General features: G+C 47.2%; 1 protein-coding gene across 1 annotated transcript in view; it reads right to left on the bottom strand.

Moving 5' to 3' along the window:
• The window catches only part of LOC126188826 (uncharacterized), a 45,025-nt gene extending 22,348 nt beyond the window's left edge, over positions 1–22,677 (bottom strand). The window contains exons 1-2 of the mRNA XM_049930439.1: positions 22,518–22,677; positions 2,684–2,806 (exon numbers count right to left, since the gene is read on the bottom strand). Coding sequence (XP_049786396.1) covers positions 2,684–2,806; positions 22,518–22,677 — 283 coding nt within the window. The remainder of the gene's footprint in view (positions 1–2,683; positions 2,807–22,517) is intronic.
• Between the last annotated feature and the right edge of the window lie 285 nt (positions 22,678–22,962).

Genomic DNA, 22,962 nt, shown 5'->3' with positions numbered 1-22,962 from the left:
ATTTGGTAACCGTGATAGCGTTACGGAGATGTTTAACAAACTCAAGTGGAAGACTCTGCAAGAGAGGCGCTCTGCATCGCGGCGTAGTTTGCTCGCCAGGTTTCGAGAGGGTGCGTTTCTGGATGAGGTATCGAATATATTACTTCCCCCTACTTATATCTCCCGAGGAGATCACGAATGTAAAATTAGAGAGATTAGAGCGCGCACGGAGGCTTTCAGACAGTCGTTCTTCCCGCGAACCATACGCGACTGCAACAGGAAAGGGAGGTAATGACAGTGGCACGTAAAGTGCCCTCCGCCACACACCGTTGGGTGGCTTGCGGAGTATAAATGTAGATGTAAATGTAAATGTAGATGTCCATGTAGGTTCCTGGTCACGCCTGTCTGAAGGGAAACGAGGTTGCTGACGCTGGTACCAGCGCTGCAGTCCTCCTCTTTCGGTGTGCTAGTCCTTTGGTTCCTTCAGACGATCTCCGTGTAGCCGTCTGTTGGTGGATGGTGTTGTACTGTATTGTATATTAACCGGGGGCCTAGAAACGCCGCAGCCACAGTGGTCCACAACCCCTCGACGACTACCGCAGTCCACCCTCCACCGCCCTACACTGGAACCACTCCTTAAGGTTTTTTTGTGCGGTTCGGCCCCCGATGGACCCCCCTCCCCACCCCAGGGAAAGTCTCACCCAATTTTTGCGTGGTAGATAAATGGTGGTGTACGCGTAAGTGGAGAACTAGTTTTCGCAGCAATCGCCGTCATAGTGTAGCTGAGGCGGAACAAGGGGAACCAGCCCGCATTCACCGAGACAGATGGAAAACCGCCTAAAAACCATCCACAGACTGGCCGGCTCAGTGAACCTCGACACAAGTCCGCCGGGCGGATTCGTGCTGGGGACCAGGCGCTCCTTTGCAACCCGGAAAGCCGTATGTAAGACCGCACGGCTAACTGGGCGGGCCGGCGGATGGTGTTATTATAGCATGAACACTGGTCTTCTCTTCTTGGGAACAAGCTGCAGGCAATTAAAGCTCTCCCAGCGGCTTGGCCGACCTCCTTCGGGCCCTTTCCCGCGAGGAGATCGCTTTAGCTAGGTTGCGTACTGGAAACTCTTCTTAGACATCGTCATTTGTTAAGTGGTGATCCCTCATCACTTTTTGTTCATTGTCTTCAGCCTTTGACGGCTTGTCGTTTCCTGACCGAATGTCCTTTTTTTAATAGCTTATGTTTTGGTTTTGTTTGCAGTCTGAATTATCGGCTGTTTTATCGAAAGACGAGCGATCTGTTGACCACGTTTTACTTTTTATCCATCGTAGCAATATGACGTTCGGGACCTCCGCTGTCTCTACAGCGTATTTTGAGGACATTTTTCCAAGAGGAAGTCCTTGTTTTTAGCTCTCTTTCCTTCCGTCGCTTGGGCTTAATGTGTAGTCACTTTTCATTTTATTTTTAGTGTTCTAAGGTTATAGCATGAGCGCTGATGACCTCGGTTGTTTTTGCGCCCTAAAACATAACAAAAAAGCAAGTATTTGCAAAGCCTGGAGAATTTGTAAGGAAGAAGGAAACGCAGATACACTTTATGACTACAGCTCTTGTAGCCCATACATAAATAAAAAAATAAGTGATAATTACTCGTGTAATTTTTTAAGAATAGACGTACTGTCAAATGTAAGCATGCGACATTATAAATTTGTATATAATAATTAATTATGGTTAGACTGCCTAATTACTGCAGTATTCAGATTAAGTTTCGACAATCCATTGTCAACTTCAGATGTAATAATTAACTACCAATGGCTTGATAAATATTCCATTGAGTTATCCGTCACGTCTTTATATGGGAAAAGAGGCTGAAATTAAATAGTTTTGCCTTGTGCTCTTTAAATAGAATAATTCGTGAGGGAGGGAGGAAGACCAAGTGTGACGGATAGCAGCACACACTATTCCACTTATGTTTCCTATATGCTATTTTTAAACGTAATATCAAAAACGCATTAGCACGAATAAAATTAATTAAAGTCATGAAAGTTCAACAGTTTTTAAAAAATTCTTAAAATTTTCTTTGGCCTTCGTTTGTCCCCCTGCCCCAATTTCCCAATAAATTGGTTCAAATGGCTCTGAGCACTATGGGACCTAACATCTGAGGTCATCAGTCCCCTACACTTAGAACTACTTAAACCTAACTAACCTAAGGACATGATACACATCCATGCCAGAGGAAGGTTTCGCCGTGGCAGCAGCACGGTTCCGGACTGAAGCACCTACAACCACTCGGCCACAGCGGCAGTCCCCAATTTCCCATCCCGCCCCTTCCATAAGCTGTATCTTAAGAGCACACGGCAACGTTTATTAACTTCCAGTCTCTCTCTTTCTCATGCAACGAAATAATGCATAATTCATTTTATAGCATTTCATGACGAAACAGTTGCTGTTAATTATTACATATTTTAAGATATTTTATACCGTTTCATGATGTCCAGAATGAATAACTTATATTTTTATATATTATGATGAGGCTTTTAACGGATTAATTATCATATCTGAAGATGGCAACAAATTTCCGAAACCGATAATGTGAATGTCCTAGTAATTAGGCGATCGTGGCATAATGGGGTAGTTAGAGTAGCTCTCGATTGTCAAAGACAGTAACTCAACTTTGGTAATTTGTAGAATTTCAGAAGAGAGATTGCTTACCTTCCGACACCCAGTAGACACGGGTTCTGTAGATGGGGACACCAAAGCGCTCCATTTTGACGAACATCTCCTGCGAGTCCCAGTCGTAATCCACGTCCAGGCCGGACACGTCGTCACCAAAACCTGCAAAACATTATGCCTGTGTGGAGTGAAGTGCACTTCCCAGTCGATGGAGCACAGCTGGTCACGTGATACTGTACACCTCATTCCTAAGAAAATGAACGTTCTGCTACACAATGAACTACTCAGATTGTCAGGTAGAAAATTATAAAAAAAGTCTGGAGTTCTACAGTTTTATTAAATAAACTGTAGATGAACTGTTGGTGTCACTGGACCTTCTTACCGATTTTCGATTAACAATTTCGCATTTTATGACTTGAAGCAAATACAGACAATAAAAATAGTATACTTTTGCATATTCTGACGTATGTTTTGGAATGGAATGTCTTTGTCTATGTGTAATCAGGAAGAAGCAGTAAAAAAGCGACTAATTCTAGGCTTTCATAGTACCAAAACCTGTCTGCACAACTTCCGCTGCGATTAACAAAGTAATTTTCATCCGACTTCGTATCCAGAAAAAATATTTCAGTGTACACTGTTATGGCACTCCCTGGATGACAAAACGATGACTCAGGCATATTTTTCCTCCCAGTTGCACTAGACTAGAAAGGTATGGGACAGAAATTTGATGTAGGGCAGCAGACAGGTGCCGTCAGTCCGAAGCTTTGAACAGGACGGTCCTCATTGCTGTAACGATAGAGTTTTGAGGGTGAAAAACAAGCGTAAGGGTTCTGGGTTCGGTCTGCCGTGCTAATTAGATCAGAAATTTCCCAACATGGCTAGAATAAATAGCCGGTGAAGAGAAACTGCCACACCTGGAGGTCCGGATGCGATTCCTCGTCCAGATTCAAGAAGTTCCTCTAGCAAAATTAGATCGTGCCCGTTTTGAAAGCAGCTGGCGACCCATCATGCTGCGCATGGGACTGGTCAGAGGAACGCGTGCCACCCTGCGCTGCCCACCGGCCGCCATCTTGAGTGGCTCTGAGTGAGGGGAGGGGCCTAACGCGCTGTCCCAGCATAGTTCCGCTTCAAAGGGCCTGGCCGGAACGTTCTTGTTTACTTCACTTGCCACGGCGTCGCTTGTGTCGAGGTTTCCTCGTTAGTGTTGTTCTGTCTGCCGAGTGAGTCGTAGCGCATCCGCTCCGCCTTACTGTTTGTTTAGTGTTCTTCTACTTGCAGCGGCGTCGGCCGCTCCGCTATGACTACCAAGGTTTCCACGAGTATTCCACGAAAAGGTACTGTGAGCTGTACTTTCGATAAAACAACGCGACACGTGCAGCCCGGGTCTCTAGAAATCCACGATTCGCTTGTCGATACATTTCATGTGAACTCTGATCAGGTCCACACCGCGTATTTTGATGCAGGCGAGTACGTGTTTCAGGTGAAATTCATGGATCCCCTTCAAGTTGAAAGATTACTGTCGCGACATAGTTATCACGTCCCGTTCATGCATCGCGATGATTCCGTTAGTATGGTGTCACTCACAGATGCTGAAATTGAATATACCAATGTTAGAGTGTTCAACCTCCCGCCAGAAGATGATGACAACCTTCTAAAGGACGTATTGACTCCTTATGGTAACGTGAAAAACGCCCGTCGTGAACGCTGGTCTACTCAACACAGATTACAGTGTTATAATGCAATTCGTTCCGTGGAAATTCAAGTGAAACGCAATATTCAATCACATTTACAAGTGTGTGGTTACCGCGTTCCTGTCATGTATACTGGGCAAGAGGGACCTTCTTCCTACGTAATGAAAGTGGACACGTACGATCTAATTCCCCGTGGAGGGTGTTTGAATTAAAGCCGTCATTAGTGCAGCGTCGCAAATTGACGGTTGCTGATTTTGTTCCTTCCATTCCCGCCGTCGGACCTACTTCTGCTGCGGATTATAATGAACAGAAAGTCAATTCTGATAATCGTGTCAATGACTTTCTGCTTTTACCTCCGCGACAGGTTCAGAATCCTATTTCCCCGGGACAGAACCTCTAATGGTGACAAACAAGCGACGTCGCACTCAGGATTGTGATGGTCAGGATTTGGCTGTGCCTTCTGCACCAACCTCCTCGGCGTCGATTGTCCTCTGCTCCTCTTTATGCTACAATACCTCCCACCCGTGGTGCGGTGAGTGGCGAAGTAGTTACCTACAGCATCCCTCCCGCTCGCGAAGTCGCTCTTTCTGAGCTGCCTGTGTGTCGAGAGGGAACGGAGTCGTCCCCCCCCCCCACCCCCCGCCCCCCGCACCCAGTCTTGTGTCCTCCATTACAGTCTGAGACGATGCAGTGTCCTCGTGCTCCTTCGTCTTCATTCGCCGACGGTTTCCTGAATTTTCCGACTACAGCAACTCCTGAGCGAATAAAATTAGCGACCAGGTATCGTCTGTTGCATTGGCAGTTCCACAGAATGCTTCCGCCTTATTGACTGGAACTGTATTACATGCCCCTAGTTCTGAGGGACAGGAATCTGTGCCTATGACCCCTCCCACACCTCTGTCTACAGAGGCCGCCATGCCTCGTAGCCGACAGAAGCAGCGTATAAATCTGGCCGTGCGGTGCCACGTAAGAAATCTAAGAAACAAGGTTGCGATGACGTGGGTTCTCGTCCGCCAATGTCTGATTCATCTGTGGATTCCGCAATGGACCTTGGCTCTCAGCTGTCTACCTAATTCTGTTCGGATGTTCCGTACATCGCTCCATGGCTGTGATTAATGATCCAAGCCTACACATTCCTTTCCTTAAATGTTAATCGTGTGGAATCAGAATTACGATTGGCTTCGCTGCGTCAGTTCATGTATGATTCATGTGCGGATATAGTCTTCTTACAGGAGGTGTTATTTAGGCATTTCTCCTTATCTGGATTTCGTGTGATTTATAACGTAGCACCCGACTATTCTATGCATACCGCCTTATTCTTTCGCGAAGACATTCCCATTGCTGAGGTGGAAATGCTGGATTCTGGCAGAGGCATAGGTTGTCAACTTTTTAGTTTTACCTTCGTTCTTTTATATGCTCCTTCTTCACTGGTCGCAAAGTGGATCGTTCGCGTTTCAGTTTATCTGTTGCATGGTGATTCTAACTGTGTGTTGCGTCCTGCAGATCCGTCTCCAAATTTTAATTTCTGTCGTGAATTACATGAATTGGTCAGCTCCTTACGCCTGCAAGACATCTGGATATGTAAATACCCGTTAAATTTACCCATTTTACTACGACTTCTAGTAGCAGGTTGGATAGGTTACGTAAGTTTTACGTTTCAGACTGCCCGCGCGATTGTATACTTAATGCTGAAGTCATCCCAGCTTCCTTTACGGATCACAGTGCTGTGACTACAACCCTCAATCTACAATGGCAACCAGTCACATTGTTTCGCACTCCATGGATGCTAAACGTCGCTCACCTAGCTGACCCGTGGGGGAGGGTACTCCACAGTCCACTGGGAGGTACTCTTCCATACTTGGCTGGTGCACACAGCTGGCAAAACCGAGGCTCATGGAAACTACGATACTTTTCTGCGCTGCCAAAGCGCGAGACTTTCGGAGAACTTACGAATATTATTATTCAATCCTGCGTGAACTTTATAATGCTGCGGATCACGCCCCTTTGCGAATTGCGAATGTTAGGCGTGAAAACGCAAAATTGTTGACCTTGAAAAGAATACAAATGGAAGTGTCGAAAATGCGATCCAAGCCACGATCATTGGTGACGGAACAACTGACTTCCTTATATCATTTGCTTCGGCATCAGTCAGGGTTCCTCCGAGCCATAGTCCGTAGGTAGCGGTCATCCACTGCAGCAGTAGTCCTTGGGCGGCCTGTGCGAGGCATGTCATCGACAGTTCCTGTCTCTCTGTATCTCCTCCATGTTCGAACAAGACGCCTGGACACTTCCCTTGTTGAGAGCCGTTACGGACACAAAGTAACAGTGCGGATACGATCCAACCGCGATATTGACCGTCTAGGCATGTTGAACTACAGACAACAAGAGCCGTGTACCTCCTTCCTGGTGGAATGAGCGGAACTGATCGGCTGTCGGCCCAGGCGCTGCTCATGCGTGGTTGTTTACATCTTTGAACGGGTTTAATGACATCTCTGAACAGTCAAATGGACTGTGACTGTGATACAATATCCACAGTCAATGTTTATCTTGAGGAGGGAACCGGGGCGATGGAAAACTTTTTTGATGTGTGTATTACATGATGATTGACTATGGTCTGCTGAAGTTTCATGATAGTAACAAGTCACTCTGTTAATTAAAAAAAAAAAAAAAAGACTAGACTGATGGGACATCGAAACAACATCCACTATGGTGCTATGGTTCGAATCCTTGTCAGACTTTTAAAAATATTTTTTAGACGTCTCTTCCTTAGTTCTCGTCGTGAGTAAGTAGGACATCATTTTGTCACCCCCAATCCCAGGCGACATGCTTTGCAGAGCTTATTCCCTTTCAGTGCTGCATGACTATCCTCCTGCTATCCTTTTCCCCTTCCTTGGGGACCAACTCATATATCTTCTTAGGGATACTGTATGCCTTGGTAAAAATGTGTACGGATTGGTCCCATCCATCCACCTTTCTTTCCCTACCCATCCTTTTCTTACTCTTCCTCCGCTTTGCGTTTGTTGTCTCTCATTTTGCTTTTCTTCTTCTTCCTCCCTGTGCTTTTTTGAAGACCGGTCCACGAGTTTGAAACGTACAAATTGACTGGATAACGCGTAATTCCCAGCCCTGGGCCGACAAGTAGGGCTCATACGACCTCTGGTAAAGGCTATATCCAGGGAGGGATGACTGCATGAGGTACCTTCTCAGTGCCGATTGTTTCCTCTGTCTGGAGTCCGGCAGGTGTTACCTGAGGTGTGAACAATCATCTAAGGCTGGTGAGCCGTTCCTGAGGGGTTCCGCAGCAGGTAGGAGTGCGCCATTGGAGACGTTGGCAATTATGGGAGATTTCTCTGCCATGAGTTCCTCATCTAAACAACGTAAATTGGTTGAGGCGAAAGAATCGACGCCTCTCCTGGCTGCACCCAAATACCTCATGCTGTCACACACGGAAGGTGGTCTCATTTTCACAACAGTTAATCCATTTGTTATTCAGAAGGGTGTAGATGCAGTTGCGTGTCCTGTGAAGTCCTGCTCTCGTTTGCGTTGTGGGACCTTCCTTTTGCAGACGGAAAGTGCTTTTCAAGCACGGAAACTTCTTTATGCAACACCTCTCCACAGCTACCCTGTTAAAGCAGAGATCCACTGCACTCTGAATATCTCTGGTGGTGTCATATACACTCCACGGCTTCATGGCCTGTCCGAGGCTGAAATAACAGCCTCTTTCACTGACCAGGGAGTGACTGAAATTCACTGCATCATGAATAGGGTTGGTAAAGAATTACTACCAACCCACATTCTATTGCCCACATTTGATCATGTGGTACAGCCATCAAAAATTGAGGCTGGTTATGAAGCTATTACTGTCGGACCATATATCCCAATTCTCATGCGTTGCTATAAATATGAGCATTACAACCAGACCTGTGACTCTTGTGAAATGCAGCCAAATACATAAACTGTGGCAGGGACGCTAATCAGGGAGTGTGTGTGCTTCTCCTTCCCCTCATTGTATGAAATGCAAAAGTGATCATCCTGCTTCCTCCTGTGACTGTCCAATCTAAGTGAGAGAGCTGTCCAGGAGATCCAGATGAAGGAAAAGATTCCTACTCACATTGCTCAAAAATGGTGGCTAGCCACAAACCGTGTAAAACACTCTTTGGCAATTAAGGTCTATTTCTCGGTTCACCTAGACTTACGAAGGACATGGCTCTTCAGTCTTGCAGTTACAGTTTAGTGTCATGGTTGTGAAATAGACCTGCTACAGGTCCACATCATACCAATCAACCTTCTCCTGTGCCAGCGAAATCGCATGCCTCGCAACCAGAAGCGCGGAAACCGAAAAAGGAGTATAACTGCAATGACTTTCTCCGCACATCTAGCCAGCCAACGTCTGGGTATGCACCTGACAAATGCCAAGGTTCGAAGCAGGCAAAGGCAAACGATCTTCCCTTTCTCCACCTCAGCGCCCTTCTTCAGCAGTGTCACCACACGATACACCCAACTTACCTCCTTTTCACTGGGATGCGCTGCGAAGAGTCTGTTGGCCAACCAAATGTACAGGGTTATTACAAATGATTGAAGCGATTTCACAGCTCTACAATAACTTTATTATTTGAGATATTTTCACAATGATTTGCACACACATACAAAAACTAAAAAAGTTTTTTTAGGGATTCACAAATGTTCGATATGTGCCCCTTTAGTGATTCGGCAGACATCAAGCCGATAATCAAGTTCCTCCCACACTCGGCGCAGCATGTCCCCATCAATGAGTTCGAAAGCATCGTTGATGCGAGCTCGCAGTTCTGGCACGTTTCTTGGTAGAGGCGGTTTAACACTGAATCTTTCACATAACCCCACAGAAAGAAATCGCATGGGGTTAAGTCGGGAGAGCGTGGAGATCATGACATGAATTGCTGATCATGATCTCCACCACGACCGATCCATCGGTTTTCCAATCTCCTGTTTAAGAAATGCCGAACATCATGATGGAAGTGCGGTGGGGCACCATCCTGTTCAAAGATGAAGTCGGCGCTGTCGGCCTCCAGTTGTGGCATGAGCCAATTTTCCGCGGGCTACGCGTGAAACTTGCCCGCACGAGTTCAACCGTTTCTTCGCTCACTGCAGGCCAACTCGTTGATTTCCCCTTACAGAGGCATCCAGAAGCTTTAAACTGCGCATACGATCGCCGAATGGAGTTAGTAGTTGGTGGATCTTTGTTGAACTTCGTCCTGAAGTGTCGTTGCACTGTTATGATTGACTGATGTGAGTGCATTTCAAGCACGACATACGCTTTCTCGGCTCCTGTCGCCATTTTGTCTCACTGCGCTCTCGAGCGCTCTGACGGCAGAAACCTGAAGTGCGGCTTCAGCCGAACAAAACTTTATGAGTTTTTCTACGTATCTGTAGTGTGTCGTGACCATATGTCAATGAATGGAGCTACAGTGAATTTATGAAATCACTTCAGTCATTTGTAATAGCCCTGTATATATCTCTGTCGAACTAACCAGGATTCTCCAGCAACTGAACCTGTCCAATATCCATGTTCAAATTTTGCACTCGGCAGCCACTTTTGTGACTGTCCCCTTATTTTTCCAATCTCGTATCATCAGGTATGATTACTCTCCAATGGGACATTCGCAGAATCAGGTCGAATAGGACTGAATTACAGCTCCTCCTGCCATCATACTGTCTAGTTGATTTCTGCCTCCAGGAAACAAAATGACGCCCTCACGATCGCTTCCACCTCCCACACTTCAGTCCATTTTGACCCTCCCCCTGAGGTGGGGACTCAGGCTCATGGGGAGCCATTTACTTCCTTCCCGCTACTGCCCAGTTTCCTACACCAGTAGCGTCTGCAGGGGTAGGTCGCTTTCGTTTGCTGCTTCGACACCTGTGCCTTACACTCCCTGCCACGTTCCCCTTGGCCACGCAGTCTGAGGCGCCTCGTCATGGTCCGCGCGGCTCCCTCCGTCGGAGGTTCGAGTCCTCCCTCGGGCATGGGTGTGTGTGTTGTCCTTAGCGTACGTTAGTTTAAGTAGTGGTTAAGCTCAGAAGCCGATGATCTCAGCAGTTTGCTCCCATAAGACATTACAACAAACTTCCGTTTTCCACATTCCCCATGTGTGCGAGATCGTCACTGCCCTGGATTCGTGCCAAGGTACGTGTTCATTTTGGACTCTGTTCGCTTACTAAGGACCCTACTCCTGGCTTGATGTATCACAGCAAGTCTCTCGCACTTCACACACAACTTGGGGACAGAGTCTTCGTTTCCACTAAAGGTTCCAAAACCGACCATGGGGTCGAGTGTGCCTTTGTACTTGGCGATGATCTTTTTCAGTATTGACTTCTTGACCAGTGCTCAACTTTTATTGCAGAGCTCTACAGCCTTTGTCAGACGACCCAGTACATCTAGCGACATGGGCTTTCAAATTGTGTCATCTTCTCACATTCTCTCAGTGCCCTTCAGAGCTTCCTGCGCTGTTCTCAGTCCACCATCTAGTGCAACGGATCCAAGAATCCCTGCATTCGATTACTGTGGGGGGAGCCAATTTGGTGTTCCTGTGCATTCATGGTCACGTCGGCATGCCAGCGAATGGTACTGCTGATGCTGCTGCAAAGGCTGCAGCTGTCCTCCCTCAGCCTGTTAGTTATTCTATTCCCTCAGGTGATTTTGTCACTGTATGTCGGCATGTAGTATCAATTTGGAGTGCACAATGGTCTTCTCTCCAGGGGAACAAACTCTGGGACATTAAGCCTCTCCCAATAGCATCGTCGACTTCCTCTCGACCCTCATTTCGTGACGAGGTCATTCTATCCTGACTGTGTATAGGACACTGTCGTTTTAGTCACCACCATTTATTAAGTGGCGACCCTGCACCTACTGCCCTCAACCCTTGACAGCCCGCCACTTTCTGATCCGGTGTTCACTTTTTAATTGTTTACGTTTACGTCTATGGTTGCCATCTACTTTGTCAGATGTTTTAGCCCACGACACACGTTCTGTCGATCGTATCTTACGTTCTATTCGCCGCAGCGGCATGGCGAAGCAAACGTGATACTCCACGTGGGGACCTACGCCATCTCAACGGTATTTTGAGAAATTTTCCCTAGGAATGTCTTCTTTTAAAGTTGCTTGATTGAGTGTTTGCTTTTTTCGTCTTGGTTTTTATTTAGTAGCTGTTTTTTTCTTACACTACGACAGAGGAGCTTATGACCTTAGCAGTTTTGCGCCCTAAAGCACCAACCACCATATCATTTTGTCTCATGACAATAGCCTATCACATGACAATGGGACACATGAAATTGTACTCATGTGTCTACAAACTATGCAGTGTACAACCATAACTGGTTCTGTCCAGTTCACGTAGGTCGGCTTCACGATGGGATACACCAGAGAATGAATCCCCCCAGGGGGCTCACCGCTCTTTGGTGAGTACGTGCTTGACGACCACGGGGCCCCAGCCCCCACAGCACCGATTCTCTTTCTGTGCTGTTTGTCTCCTCTTCTGTTCTTTTCCTCTCTCTTGCGGAAATGTCTCGTGCCTCCATGGGCCCTTGAAGCTCATTTGCGTTGGTTTGCTTGAAGGAATATTCTCTCTTCTACTGCTCTTTCTCTGTTCTTTCCCTGTACTGCTCTTTCCCTGTACCGCTCTTTCTCTGTACCGCTCTTTTCCTGCCGTCTCGCTGTGAAGAAGTAATGTTAACCCGGTTGTGAATAGGGCACTGCCACTTTAGTCACCACCACTTGTTGAGTGGCGACCCTGCACCCAGCTGTCCTTTCTGTAGCCAGTCATTAACAGTCAGACATTTCCTGATCCTCTGCCCCTATTTTAGCCAATTACATCTCAGGGTCGGGCTGCCGCCCGCTTTGCCGGGCATTTTAGCGGATGACTTGCGAGCTGTGGCTCGCATTTTAAGTTTTTTAATAAGCAGTAATATGACAAAAGAGATTTGATTTCTCACTGGCGACTCCGGCGTCTTGTCGACTCTTTTAGATACTCTTCCGTAACGTCTTGACGTTTTCGATTTGTTTTTTCTTCTTTTCTGTATTGGTCCTCGAAACGGTTTTTTACCTTTGCGGTCCCAGCATTCTATGGTTTTATATTCGTCGCTTATACCTTAGATGTTCTGGACCCTAAACCAGCCTCCCCCCACCCCCAAAAAAAAAACAGAGGATGAATATGTCGATTTCTTTTTAGTGGTGGGCACTTCTGGTAGCCAAGTTGCTGCTGCTCCTCATCGTGCGATACCCTCAAAGGTGTCATCCTGATAAGAATATTTTTGTTGCCTGGAGCAACCAGTAATCTTCGTCCACAGGTAATGGACAGAGGTCGTCCAAGGACTAGACGTACTCCACAAACAGAGGACGTGCTTCTTGTAACCATTCACCAATCAGCACGGCAAAGTATCCATGATATTGCAAGGCCGTTCCAGATATCTCAGTACTGGTGTTGAAGTATTGCACAATGAAGAACTGCATTCATATCATTACATGTTAACTCAACAACAGGGGGTCCACAACTCTTTTGTGGATACGTGCGTAGTGAAAATGGGACCCAGAGCTACTGTGGCCCTTTTTCCTTTCTGGGCTGCATACCTTCCTTTTCCACATCCTTCCCCATACCCAATCTCCCCCCCCCCCCCCACCTCCGCCTCTTCCCTTCCATTTCTCCCCCTTTGGGAGTATGTTTAGTGCTTATGCCCAGAGACGGACGCTTCAAACTGCAAAACAGTATCTCTTCTTTGCTTTCTCTGCTGGCAAGTCTCTGTCCTTCCTTTGTCCTTCTCTTTTCCTTACCTCTTCTCTTTACCCTCTTCTCCGCTGTGGCGTTTGAGACCTCTCTTCTTTCCTTTCCTTTCCTTTTCTTTGTTCTTGCCTTTCTCTTTTTTCCTCCCTGTATGTGTCTGAAGGCCGACCCGCGCATTCCCACACATAGTCGGTGACGGGGTAACGCGTAATTCCCCGCCCTGGGTAGACAGATAGGAAACGTACGTACCCCCTGGTAATGACCAGGCCCAGGGAGGGGTGATTGCCCGAGCTGGTATCTTCCGAAAGTGCCGATTGGTCCTCCATCCGTTTCTCGGGAGGTGTGACCTGAGGTGTTAACGATCACCTAAGGCGGGAGTGCCCTCAGAGAGGGCCCCCACAAGGGAGGAGCGCGCCATCGGAGACGCCGGGAATCATGGGGGATACTTCCGCAATGGTTTCCTCATCATCTACTATGTCTGCTCACAAGCGAAATTTAAATGAGTCTCAGCCACGGCCAATTCCTCCATCATTGCCACAGTTCCTTGTTGTTTCTCGGTAGGACGAAGGTCAAGACTTCTTCACAGTCAACCCTTTCATTATTGAGAAAGGTGTCGACGCAATTGCAGGCCCTGTAAAGTCTTGTTCCCGATTACGAAATGGCACCTTGTTGTTAGAAACAGTCAGTGCCCTCCAGGCACAAAAATTTCTGCGTACTTCACTGCTACACACCTTTCCTGTCCGGAAGGAAGCGCACCGCACTTTAAATTCATCCCGTGGGGTCGTTTATACACGCTCCCTCGACGGATTGTCCGACGAGGAAATTCAAAACTACCTGTCTGACCAGGGCGTAACGGCTGTTCATAGAGTCATGAAAAGGGTTGACAAGGACTTGGTTCCAACCCGTACTGTCTTTTTGACATTTGACAGAGTTAAACTTCCATCGAACGTAAAAGCGGGCTATAAGATAATTTCCGTTTGCCGTTACATCCCAAACCCTACGCGATGCAATCGGTGTCAGCGGTTCAATCATACCAGCCAATCCTGTTCCAATCCGGCCAAATGCGTTACATGTGGTAAGGATGCCCAGGAGGGTGCTTGTTCACCTCCATCCCCTCGTTGCATCAACTGTATGGGTGACCACCCTGCTTCCTCTAGAGATTGCCCAATTTTTAAAGACGAACGGCTCATCCAGGAAATCAGAGTGAAGGAAAAGGTGTCGACCTTTGCTGCTCGAAAGTTATTCGCCAGTCGAAAGTCCACTGTGCCTCATGCAGGTAAATACAGCACTGTCCTTGCCTCTCCTCGGCAAACAAAGGAGGCGGCCACGCAGACTTGTGGTCTCACCTTTAGTGCCACGGTCGTCAGATCGGCCAGCGCGAAGATCGCCCGTTCAACCGCCCCACTATCACCTGCTCACTGTATGGCTCACCCTTGATTCGGTTCTGCTAAATCACGAGCCCCAAAATCAGACACCCAGACTTCCAAAAAAGGGCCTAGTCGTGAATATTTTTTACGTACCCCGAGTTCACAACCATCGATTCCTCCCTCATCTCAACGTCCTGTTTCCAAGAAGGCTAATAAGAAACCCAGTTCTCTCCTTCTCCACCACGGCGTGTCTCGTCTACAGCGCCACCTAGCGGTAACCGCCCTCGGCCGTCTTCTGTGTCGCCAAGGCGCACTGCTGGCGGCCGATCAACCGGCCGATCGCTGGTGGCAGAAGCTGCTCCCGAATAACCTATGGATCAGGATCTTCTGCCTTGAAGGCAACGTTTGTCACATTCTTCCCTTTTCTGTCCACCCTATGTCTATTATCCATTGGAATACCCGCGGCATTCGAGCCAATCGGGATGAATTGTCGATCCTCCTACGATCCTACTCGCCAGTCATCTTCTGTCACCAAGAATCAATGCTGCGTCCCCACGATCGCTTTGTTTTCCCTCATTTTCAGTCAGTCCGATTTGATCTCCCCTCTGTTGATGGCACTCCAGCACATGGAGGACTCATGATTCTTCTCCATGATACTGTCCATTACCAGCCAATCCCCTTAAACAGTTCTTACAAGCTGTTGCTGTCCTTTTCTGGATACACCTTCTCTCTTCGTACTGTATACATTCCATCGTCCACACTAATGGCAAGAGCTGATCTCCTTCATCTTCTTGGTCAGCTTCTACCCCCCCCCCCCCCCATTTGCTGGTTGGGGACTTCAATGCCCACCACCCACTTTGGGGATCTCCGCGTCCTTGTCCGCGCGGCTCACTATTGATAGACGTCTTCCACCAAGCGGATCTTGTTTGCCTCAACACTGGGGACCCCACATTTTTGTCTGCCTCAATGACAAATTTATCTCATTTGGACCTTTCGGTCGGTACTGTTCCACTTGAATGGTTCGCTCTTGCTGATACACACTCGAGTGACCACTTTCCATGTCCTTAGATTGCAGCCACAACTGCCATATATGCGCCCGAGACGTTGGAAGTTTTCCCAAGCCGACTGGACACTTTTTTCATCTCTAGCGACATTCGATGACCGTCACTTTCCTAGCGTCGACGATGAGGTCACTCATATTACAGAAGTTATTCTTCCAGCTGCGGAACGTTCAATACCACGCACCTCCGAATTGCCCCGGCGCCCCCCAGTTCCTTGGTGGAACGAGGCATGCCGTGACGCAATACGTGAGCGGCGACGTGCTCTTTCGCGTTTTCCGCCACCATCCTACTTTGGCCCACTGTATGCGCTATAAACAGTTCCGTGCGCGATGCCATCGCGTCATCCGCTATTGCAAGAAGGCAAGCTTGGACTTCTTTACCAGCTCATTATCACCTTCCCTCCCTCCTAGGAAGTTTGGAGTCGGATTCGACGGTTATCTGGCGCGCCTAGTTTCTCCCCGGTCTCTGGGCGCACTATCACGCATGATACCTTAGTGAACCCCACAGCAATTTCTAACTCATTGGGTCAAAACTTTGCTGAGATTTCGAGCTCTTCAAATTAGCCACTAGCTTTTCTCCAGAAGAAACGTGCAGCGGAAGTGCGACCTCTTGCTTTCTCCTCTCAAAATCGCGAAAGCTATAATACTGTTTTCTCCATGCTGAAACTCCAACACGCACTCTCTTCTTCTCGCTCTTCCGCCCCAGAACCGGATGGTATCCACATCCAAATGTTGCTGCATTTATCATAACATGGTCTGTGCTACCTCCTTCGCCTTTATAATCGAATTTGGGCAGACAGTACCTTTCCCAGAAGATGGCGGGAAGCTATCGTCATTCCTGTTCCGAAACCTGGAGAGGACAAACATCTCCCCTCTGGCTATCGCCCTATTTCTCGCACGAGTAGAATATGTAAGGTTTTGGAGCGTATGGTGAATTGCCGTTTAGCCTGGTGGCTTTTAACATCTGCCCAATGCGGTTTCCGAAAGCATCGTTCTGCCGTTGACCATCTTGTTGCTTTCTCCACTTATATCATGAACAATTTTCTCAGGAAACGCCAAACAGTAGCAATATTTTTTTATCTGGACAGAGCATACGATACCTGTTGGGGGCAGGCATCCTCAGCACATTGTTCTCTTGGGGCTTTCGAGGTCGGCTGCCCCTTTTGCTTCGTGAATTTATGGCAGAGCGCACACTTAAAGTGCAGGTGAACACTACTTTCTCCCGTACTTTCTCCCACGAAAGGGGGTACACCAGGGCTCGTACTAAGTGTTGTACTGTTTGCCATTGCCATAAATCCAATTATGGATTGTCTCCTTCCCGATGTCTCGGGCTCCCTCTTTGTGGACGATTTTGCGATCTACTACAGCTCTCAACGGACCAGCCTTCTTGAACGACAAGGATGACTCGATCCCCTCCACTCTTGGAGCATCGAAACTGGCTTCCCCTTTTCTACCAGTAAGACCGTTTGTGTCAATTTTTGGCGTCGTACGGAGTTTCTTCCGCCTTCCTGTCAATGTTCCGTTCGCGGACGTCGCTAAATTCTTGGGTCTTATGTTTGACAGAAAACTGTGCTGGTCCTCCCACGTTTTCTATCTTTCACCTCGCTGTCTGCGATCCCTCAACACCCTCCTTGTCCTGAATGGTACCTCCTGGGGAGCGGACCGAGTGGTCCTTCTCCGCCTCTATCGCACCTTAGTGTGCTCGAAATTGGACTATGGAAGCATAGTTTATTCCTCTGCTCGGCCGTCTATTCTTCGGCGTCTCGACTCTGTCCACCACCGTGGATTACGTTTAGTGTCTGGAGCTTTTACATCAGCCCTGTGGAAAGCCTTTATGCTGAGACTGCTGAACCTCCACTGTCCAATCGGCGAGCAGTCCTTCTGAGTCGTTATGCTAGCCATCTGTCTTCCATGCCTGCTAATCCGACATTTTTTTGCGACGCCTCCTTGGATTTAGGGTATGCAGGCCGCCCTTCCTCCCTACTACCACCGGGAGTCCGCTTCCGTCAAATGCTACGTTCTCTTTCCTTCCACTTTCCTAAAACTTTCTCGACAACTTGGGGTACAGCACCGCCTTGGCTCCGGCCCCGGACCTGCCTGCTCCGTGACCTTTGTCAATTTCCCAAGGATGGTACCCCTTCTCTTGTTTATCGTCGGGCATTTGGTGCTCTATGCGCACATATGAAGGATGCCACATTTATTTACTCTGATGGCTATAAAACATCATTTGGTGTTGGGAGTGCCTATATTGTTGGCGACACCCCTAATTGATTTCGTCTTCCCGACCAGTGTCCGGTTTTTGCTGACGAGCTTTACGCTGTTTGTAGGGTGTCCAATACATCCGCCACCATCAGCGGATACAGTATATTATATGCTCAGATTCGCTCAGCTCTCTCCTCAGTCTCCAAGCTCTCTACCCTGTCCACCCTCTGGTCCACCGATTTCAGGACTGCCTCCACTTGGCTTGGGGGGCATCTCAGTGGCGTTCCTCTGGATCCCAGGACATATTGGTATCTGTGGAAACGAGGCGGCCGATATAGCGGCCAAGGCTGCAGTCTCTCTTCTGCAGCCTGCTGTTCGCATGGTTCCCTTCGCCGATCTACGGAGTGTTTTATGTCGTGTTGCTCTTTTATGGCACGCACATTGGTCGACACTTCCCAGTAATAAATTGCGGGATGTGAAAGCTCTTCCCTGTGCTTGGACCTCTTCCTCACGAACTCATCGTCGGGAGGAGGTAATTTTAACCAGACTCCGGATTGGGTACTGTCTTTTTAGCCATCGACATCTTTTAAGTGGCGATCCTCCCCCACTTTGCCCCCACTGCTCTCAGCTGTGGACGGTGAGACACCTTTTACTTGAGTGCCCCTATTTTACTCCGTTACGCGTCCGTCTACAGCTATCGCCTGATATATCTTCCATTTTAGCAGATGACTCGCGCTCAGCTGATCGCGTTCACGAGTTTATTAGTGTTAGTGTGATGATGTCAGTTATTTGAAGCTCTTTGTGGGGACAAGCAACCCCCCTTCTATAGTGGTTTTTTAAACTTTCATTCTGTTTTTAGTTTTCCCACTTTTTTGAGTTTCGCTCCCATTGTTGCTGGTTTCCAGCTTGTTTTTTTTTTTTTTTTCCTTTTCCTAAGTCACAGATCGGGTGCTAATGACCGTAGCAGTTTTGCGCCCTAAAACCATAAAAAAAATCTCAACACCATCGGCCAGAGGACTGCATTTAACGAGTACAGTTTTATGAATGGATTTTGCACCAAGCAAAAGATAACGTGATATGGACTGACGAATATAGCTTCACTTGTGAAATAATTTTTCAACCTCCACAACAGCCATTTTTGTTTGGAACACAATCCACATTTCACCAGTGAACGTGACTTTCAGGCACACTTTGGCATAAAACTGTGGGCTGGAATCGTAGGAGTACTTTTAGGCCCTTACCTATTGCCGGTCAATTTGAATGCGCCCCTGTATCGTACGTTTCTTTGCAATATTTTTCCTGATGCATTAGAAAATGGTTTCACCGTGATGGTACACCTCCACACTTTGGAATGAATGTGCAAGTCTTTTTATACAAAGCGTTTCCAGGAAATGGATGGGTCATGAAGGTCCAATGTTCTGGCACATTATTAGTGGGAACACTTAAAGGAACAAGTTCATAATATTCCACCTACGGATATTCACAATCTAACAGATTAAATGCATGCCGCTTCAGCACCAGTGGATGCAGGTGTATTGCGTAGGGTCCAGAAAAATATGATGCAGAAAATGGCGAAGTGTTTGCAGATGCAAGGTGGTCGCTTTGAACATGTTCTCTGAAGTGAACATTGCTCGTATGTGTACGTACTGGCTCTAAGAAGGGATGCCCGGACATCTGATGTACAAAATGGAATTATTGTGCATAGCATATGCGCAACTAGTGTAGCCTACCTATTATGTTTTTGTACCTTTTATTATTATTATCATCTTATGCAGCAATTACAGTAATACACATTTATGAAAACAAACCTCACTGGATACAGAAGATGTTACTGTATCCGCTAATATTTTCTATTAACTTTATTTGTGTCGTGGACGAAACTAAATGGTCGTTTATGCTCGTAAGAAGTTCATGTTACGTGTTAATATTTAAATAAAGGTAACAGTAACAGAAAGCAGTACACAAGGTAACTGTGGACCAAATAAAATTGCCCCAGATGACTGAAGGGAGCCAGGATGTCTCCTAACATAACTGATGGGTCGAGAGAGGCTGGTTCCATCATGATCAGTAATGAGGTCGTAAGGCGCAATGGGCATCTATGCCACAGCTTTAGGTGGGCACTGATGTAGAAGATCACCGCCCTGTTACAGGTGTTGACGAGACTGAGATGCCTTCTGTCCTCGAGTGGAGTGAAGGAGTTGTATCTAATTTTAAACAACATCCCTTTTCTGACAAAGAAGCTGCAATGGCCATAACACTACAAGCCTGTCCCAGGGATTATGTGACGTGTGGAAGCCATGGTGCTAAGTTGGCATAATGTGCTCACAGCACGATATTTAGAGACCATAAGAGATGATCCACTATGCTGGCCCATAGGCGTCTATAGTTCAGTGTTATCATGTGCAGGATGTTGGGTGTGAAGTCCAGTCCTAGGCATCATAGAGCATTGGTAAGCAGAGAGGGGCAACGCTCCCTTGCGAGAAACCTGACCCTATAAGTAGCTTTAGTGACTTGTCGATGTTGAGTTTACTTTCTGATGCTGTTCCGTATATTACAACCTAGGACATTATATCTCTTATGTCATCAACTCCACGGATGTTGAACACCACATCATCAGCATACACCATGGATTGGAAAACTCATCGGCCAATTGGAGTCCTTTTACTCGTTGGCTCAGGCCACACAACAAAAGGTTCCAAGGTCAAACCATAAAGAACCATAGGAACAGAACAGCCCTCGTGCACGAAATGGTTGATGTGGAGGGTATCTGTCAGGCAGCCACTGACAAGTACCCATGTTGGTGCCGCCTGCAGAAGGTGCATTATTGCATCAATGAAGGCACTCGGATATAGCATCGTGCATAGCATTTCAGTGACACGGTTGACACAATCAATTGCCTGACTAAAATCCAGTGAGGCCGGGATGCACAGCTGGTGCTGGATCCATTCTAGGAAGATTAAATTCCTATATTGGCACAGAGCAGATCTGATATTGTATTGACCTCCTAGGGAAGTTTGGGCTGTGGAGTGATGTGGTAGATTGAACATCATATTCGGTTTTACACCAGCTGTGTGAAAATTGTCGAGTCACTATTAAGCATTATCGAAGGCTGGTAGTCTCGCATTCAGTTTCCACCTTTATGTTTGTGTATTGACACTACTAGGCCTTCAAAGAAAGCCTCAGGTGACACATTATGGGGGACAGCAATTCTCTTCAGATCTCAGTCCAACATGGTTTCAACAGCCATTGGGAAGTCCTGTAAAATTCCAATGGGAATTTTTAAGTTCAAAGTTGATGGATCGAAGGCCGTTCCTGAGACATACTGTCATGAGCTCACACCCTTATAGTGGATCTGTGTAGCTGAAGGACCACCAGTGCGACGATCTTTACCTTGGCGCTATTCATCAGCATCTGGTGACCTCGTGAGGGAGGCATAGTGGAACACTCTCGAAGGATGGTATAATATTGCGTATTGCTGCATCCCTACTATACATCATCATTATCCGCCAGGGAACTGACTTTGTACATTTGATTCATTAAGTTAATGCTGATCTGAATTGAATGTGATGGCGAACAACTTTGTGCCATGTGGTCTCCACTCCGTCCCTGCACAACTGTGAGGCGATGTGGTTAGTGTCGTACTTCCAGCGGAGTCGACTGCTCCATATGCAGAAGGGACAGAGAGCAATATCACAGATGTGTGCTATGTGGTCAGTGAGGGCCATAGGCCATACTTCTACACGTCTTATAACTGCCATTAGGATATGTGTGATGTAAAACTAATTTGCTTCATGAGCTACTGGTAAGGTGGTGGAATCCAGGGGGGTCAACAGCGGCTAATCAGCGGCCCCCAGTCCTTGGAAGTTCCACAGGATCCAGTCTCCAACGAGCCACTTCGGATGAACATTACACCCACATACTCGTATAAACTTGTGGGTCTTTCACGAGCCTGGAAGTGGTATTGACGCGAGGTCTCCGCGGAGTGGCTGATTTTTTTGTTCCATGTGTTTTATTTAGTCACAACTTTAAATATGGTGTAGAATAATAACCGCTACCAATGACCACAGAATGTGGTTTTATGTGGCACACGATCGGTTTCGGGCTTTTGCCCGTGTTCAAGTGGTTTACATTCATGTATATGTTTCCATACTCATTGTTAGAAACGACTATTTAAATCAAAAAAAAACAGTGATCTCAGAGGAAAGATGTACGTGAATAAAAGCCAGTCGAAAATGGGCACAAGCCCGAAACTGGTCGTGTGTTAAATGAAATCACTTCCTATTGTAAATAGTAGCGGTTATTTTTCTACCCCTCTAAAGAAACAGTCACGGAATTCAACTACATCGATGAAGTTCGATTTTAAATAATACTGTGAAATAATGAATATTACCATAAGTTAGAGTAGTATTTACTAGATAATCATCAACATCGCTACAATCACCTGTTTCACATCAACTGCTTGACAAACGCTTCCTATAAACTCTTTCATGCAATTAGGTCCCCAGATAAACGCATCCATGTTGCTGCTGCTTTCCTAATGTGATCCGCTCAACTTCTATTAGGTCATTCATTGTCTTTGTCTTGTCTACTGTACTGGACTCAAGCAACGTACTTCCTCTATGAGTCTGCCATCGACTTTAACGGCGACTTGTCGGGCATTACAAGTGCCGTCTGTCGTAGTCGAAGTCTGAGGCAGCATTGAGGACATGCACGCTATTGTCGCTGTCCACCTCCACGTCAGAGGCCCTGGTTTCGGGTACTACACATTTCAGACGACAGAGGGAGAACGAGGAAAGGCAGTACTCACGCTGACGTCGATTCCGGCGGCGACGCCGTTGGCGTCGTAGAGCATGCAGACTCGCGGGTCGTCCTCCATGCAGTAGGTGGTCACGTTGGAGGTGACCCCGGAGTCGACAGCCTCCACCCAGCCGTCGGACGTCGCGTCGCTCACCGTCTTCGGCATGTCGAAGAACGACGCCAGGTGGAAGATGTCCACGAGGCCCAGGACGGACCACCTCACTAGCGAACAAGTAGGCGCAGATCAGACCTGCTGAAGTCAGGGGGATAGGATGCTCCAGTCCTACCTATGTGCCAGCGCACGTGCTTTTGTATGTGTGTGTGCCCTGTACATGTCTCCAGGACAGCTACTTAACTGTATGGAAAGTTCAAGAAAGTGTCGAAGATATTGTATGTACGAGGGTGGTTCAATAAGTAATGCAACACTTTTTTTTTCTCGGCAAATTTTGGT

This window comes from Schistocerca cancellata, chromosome 5 (genome assembly GCF_023864275.1).
Source record: "Schistocerca cancellata isolate TAMUIC-IGC-003103 chromosome 5, iqSchCanc2.1, whole genome shotgun sequence".
In the NCBI taxonomy this organism is placed as follows: Eukaryota; Metazoa; Arthropoda; class Insecta; order Orthoptera; family Acrididae; genus Schistocerca; species Schistocerca cancellata.
Note: the sequence above shows the minus strand (reverse complement) of the source record. Positions and strands in the feature narration are given on the sequence as shown.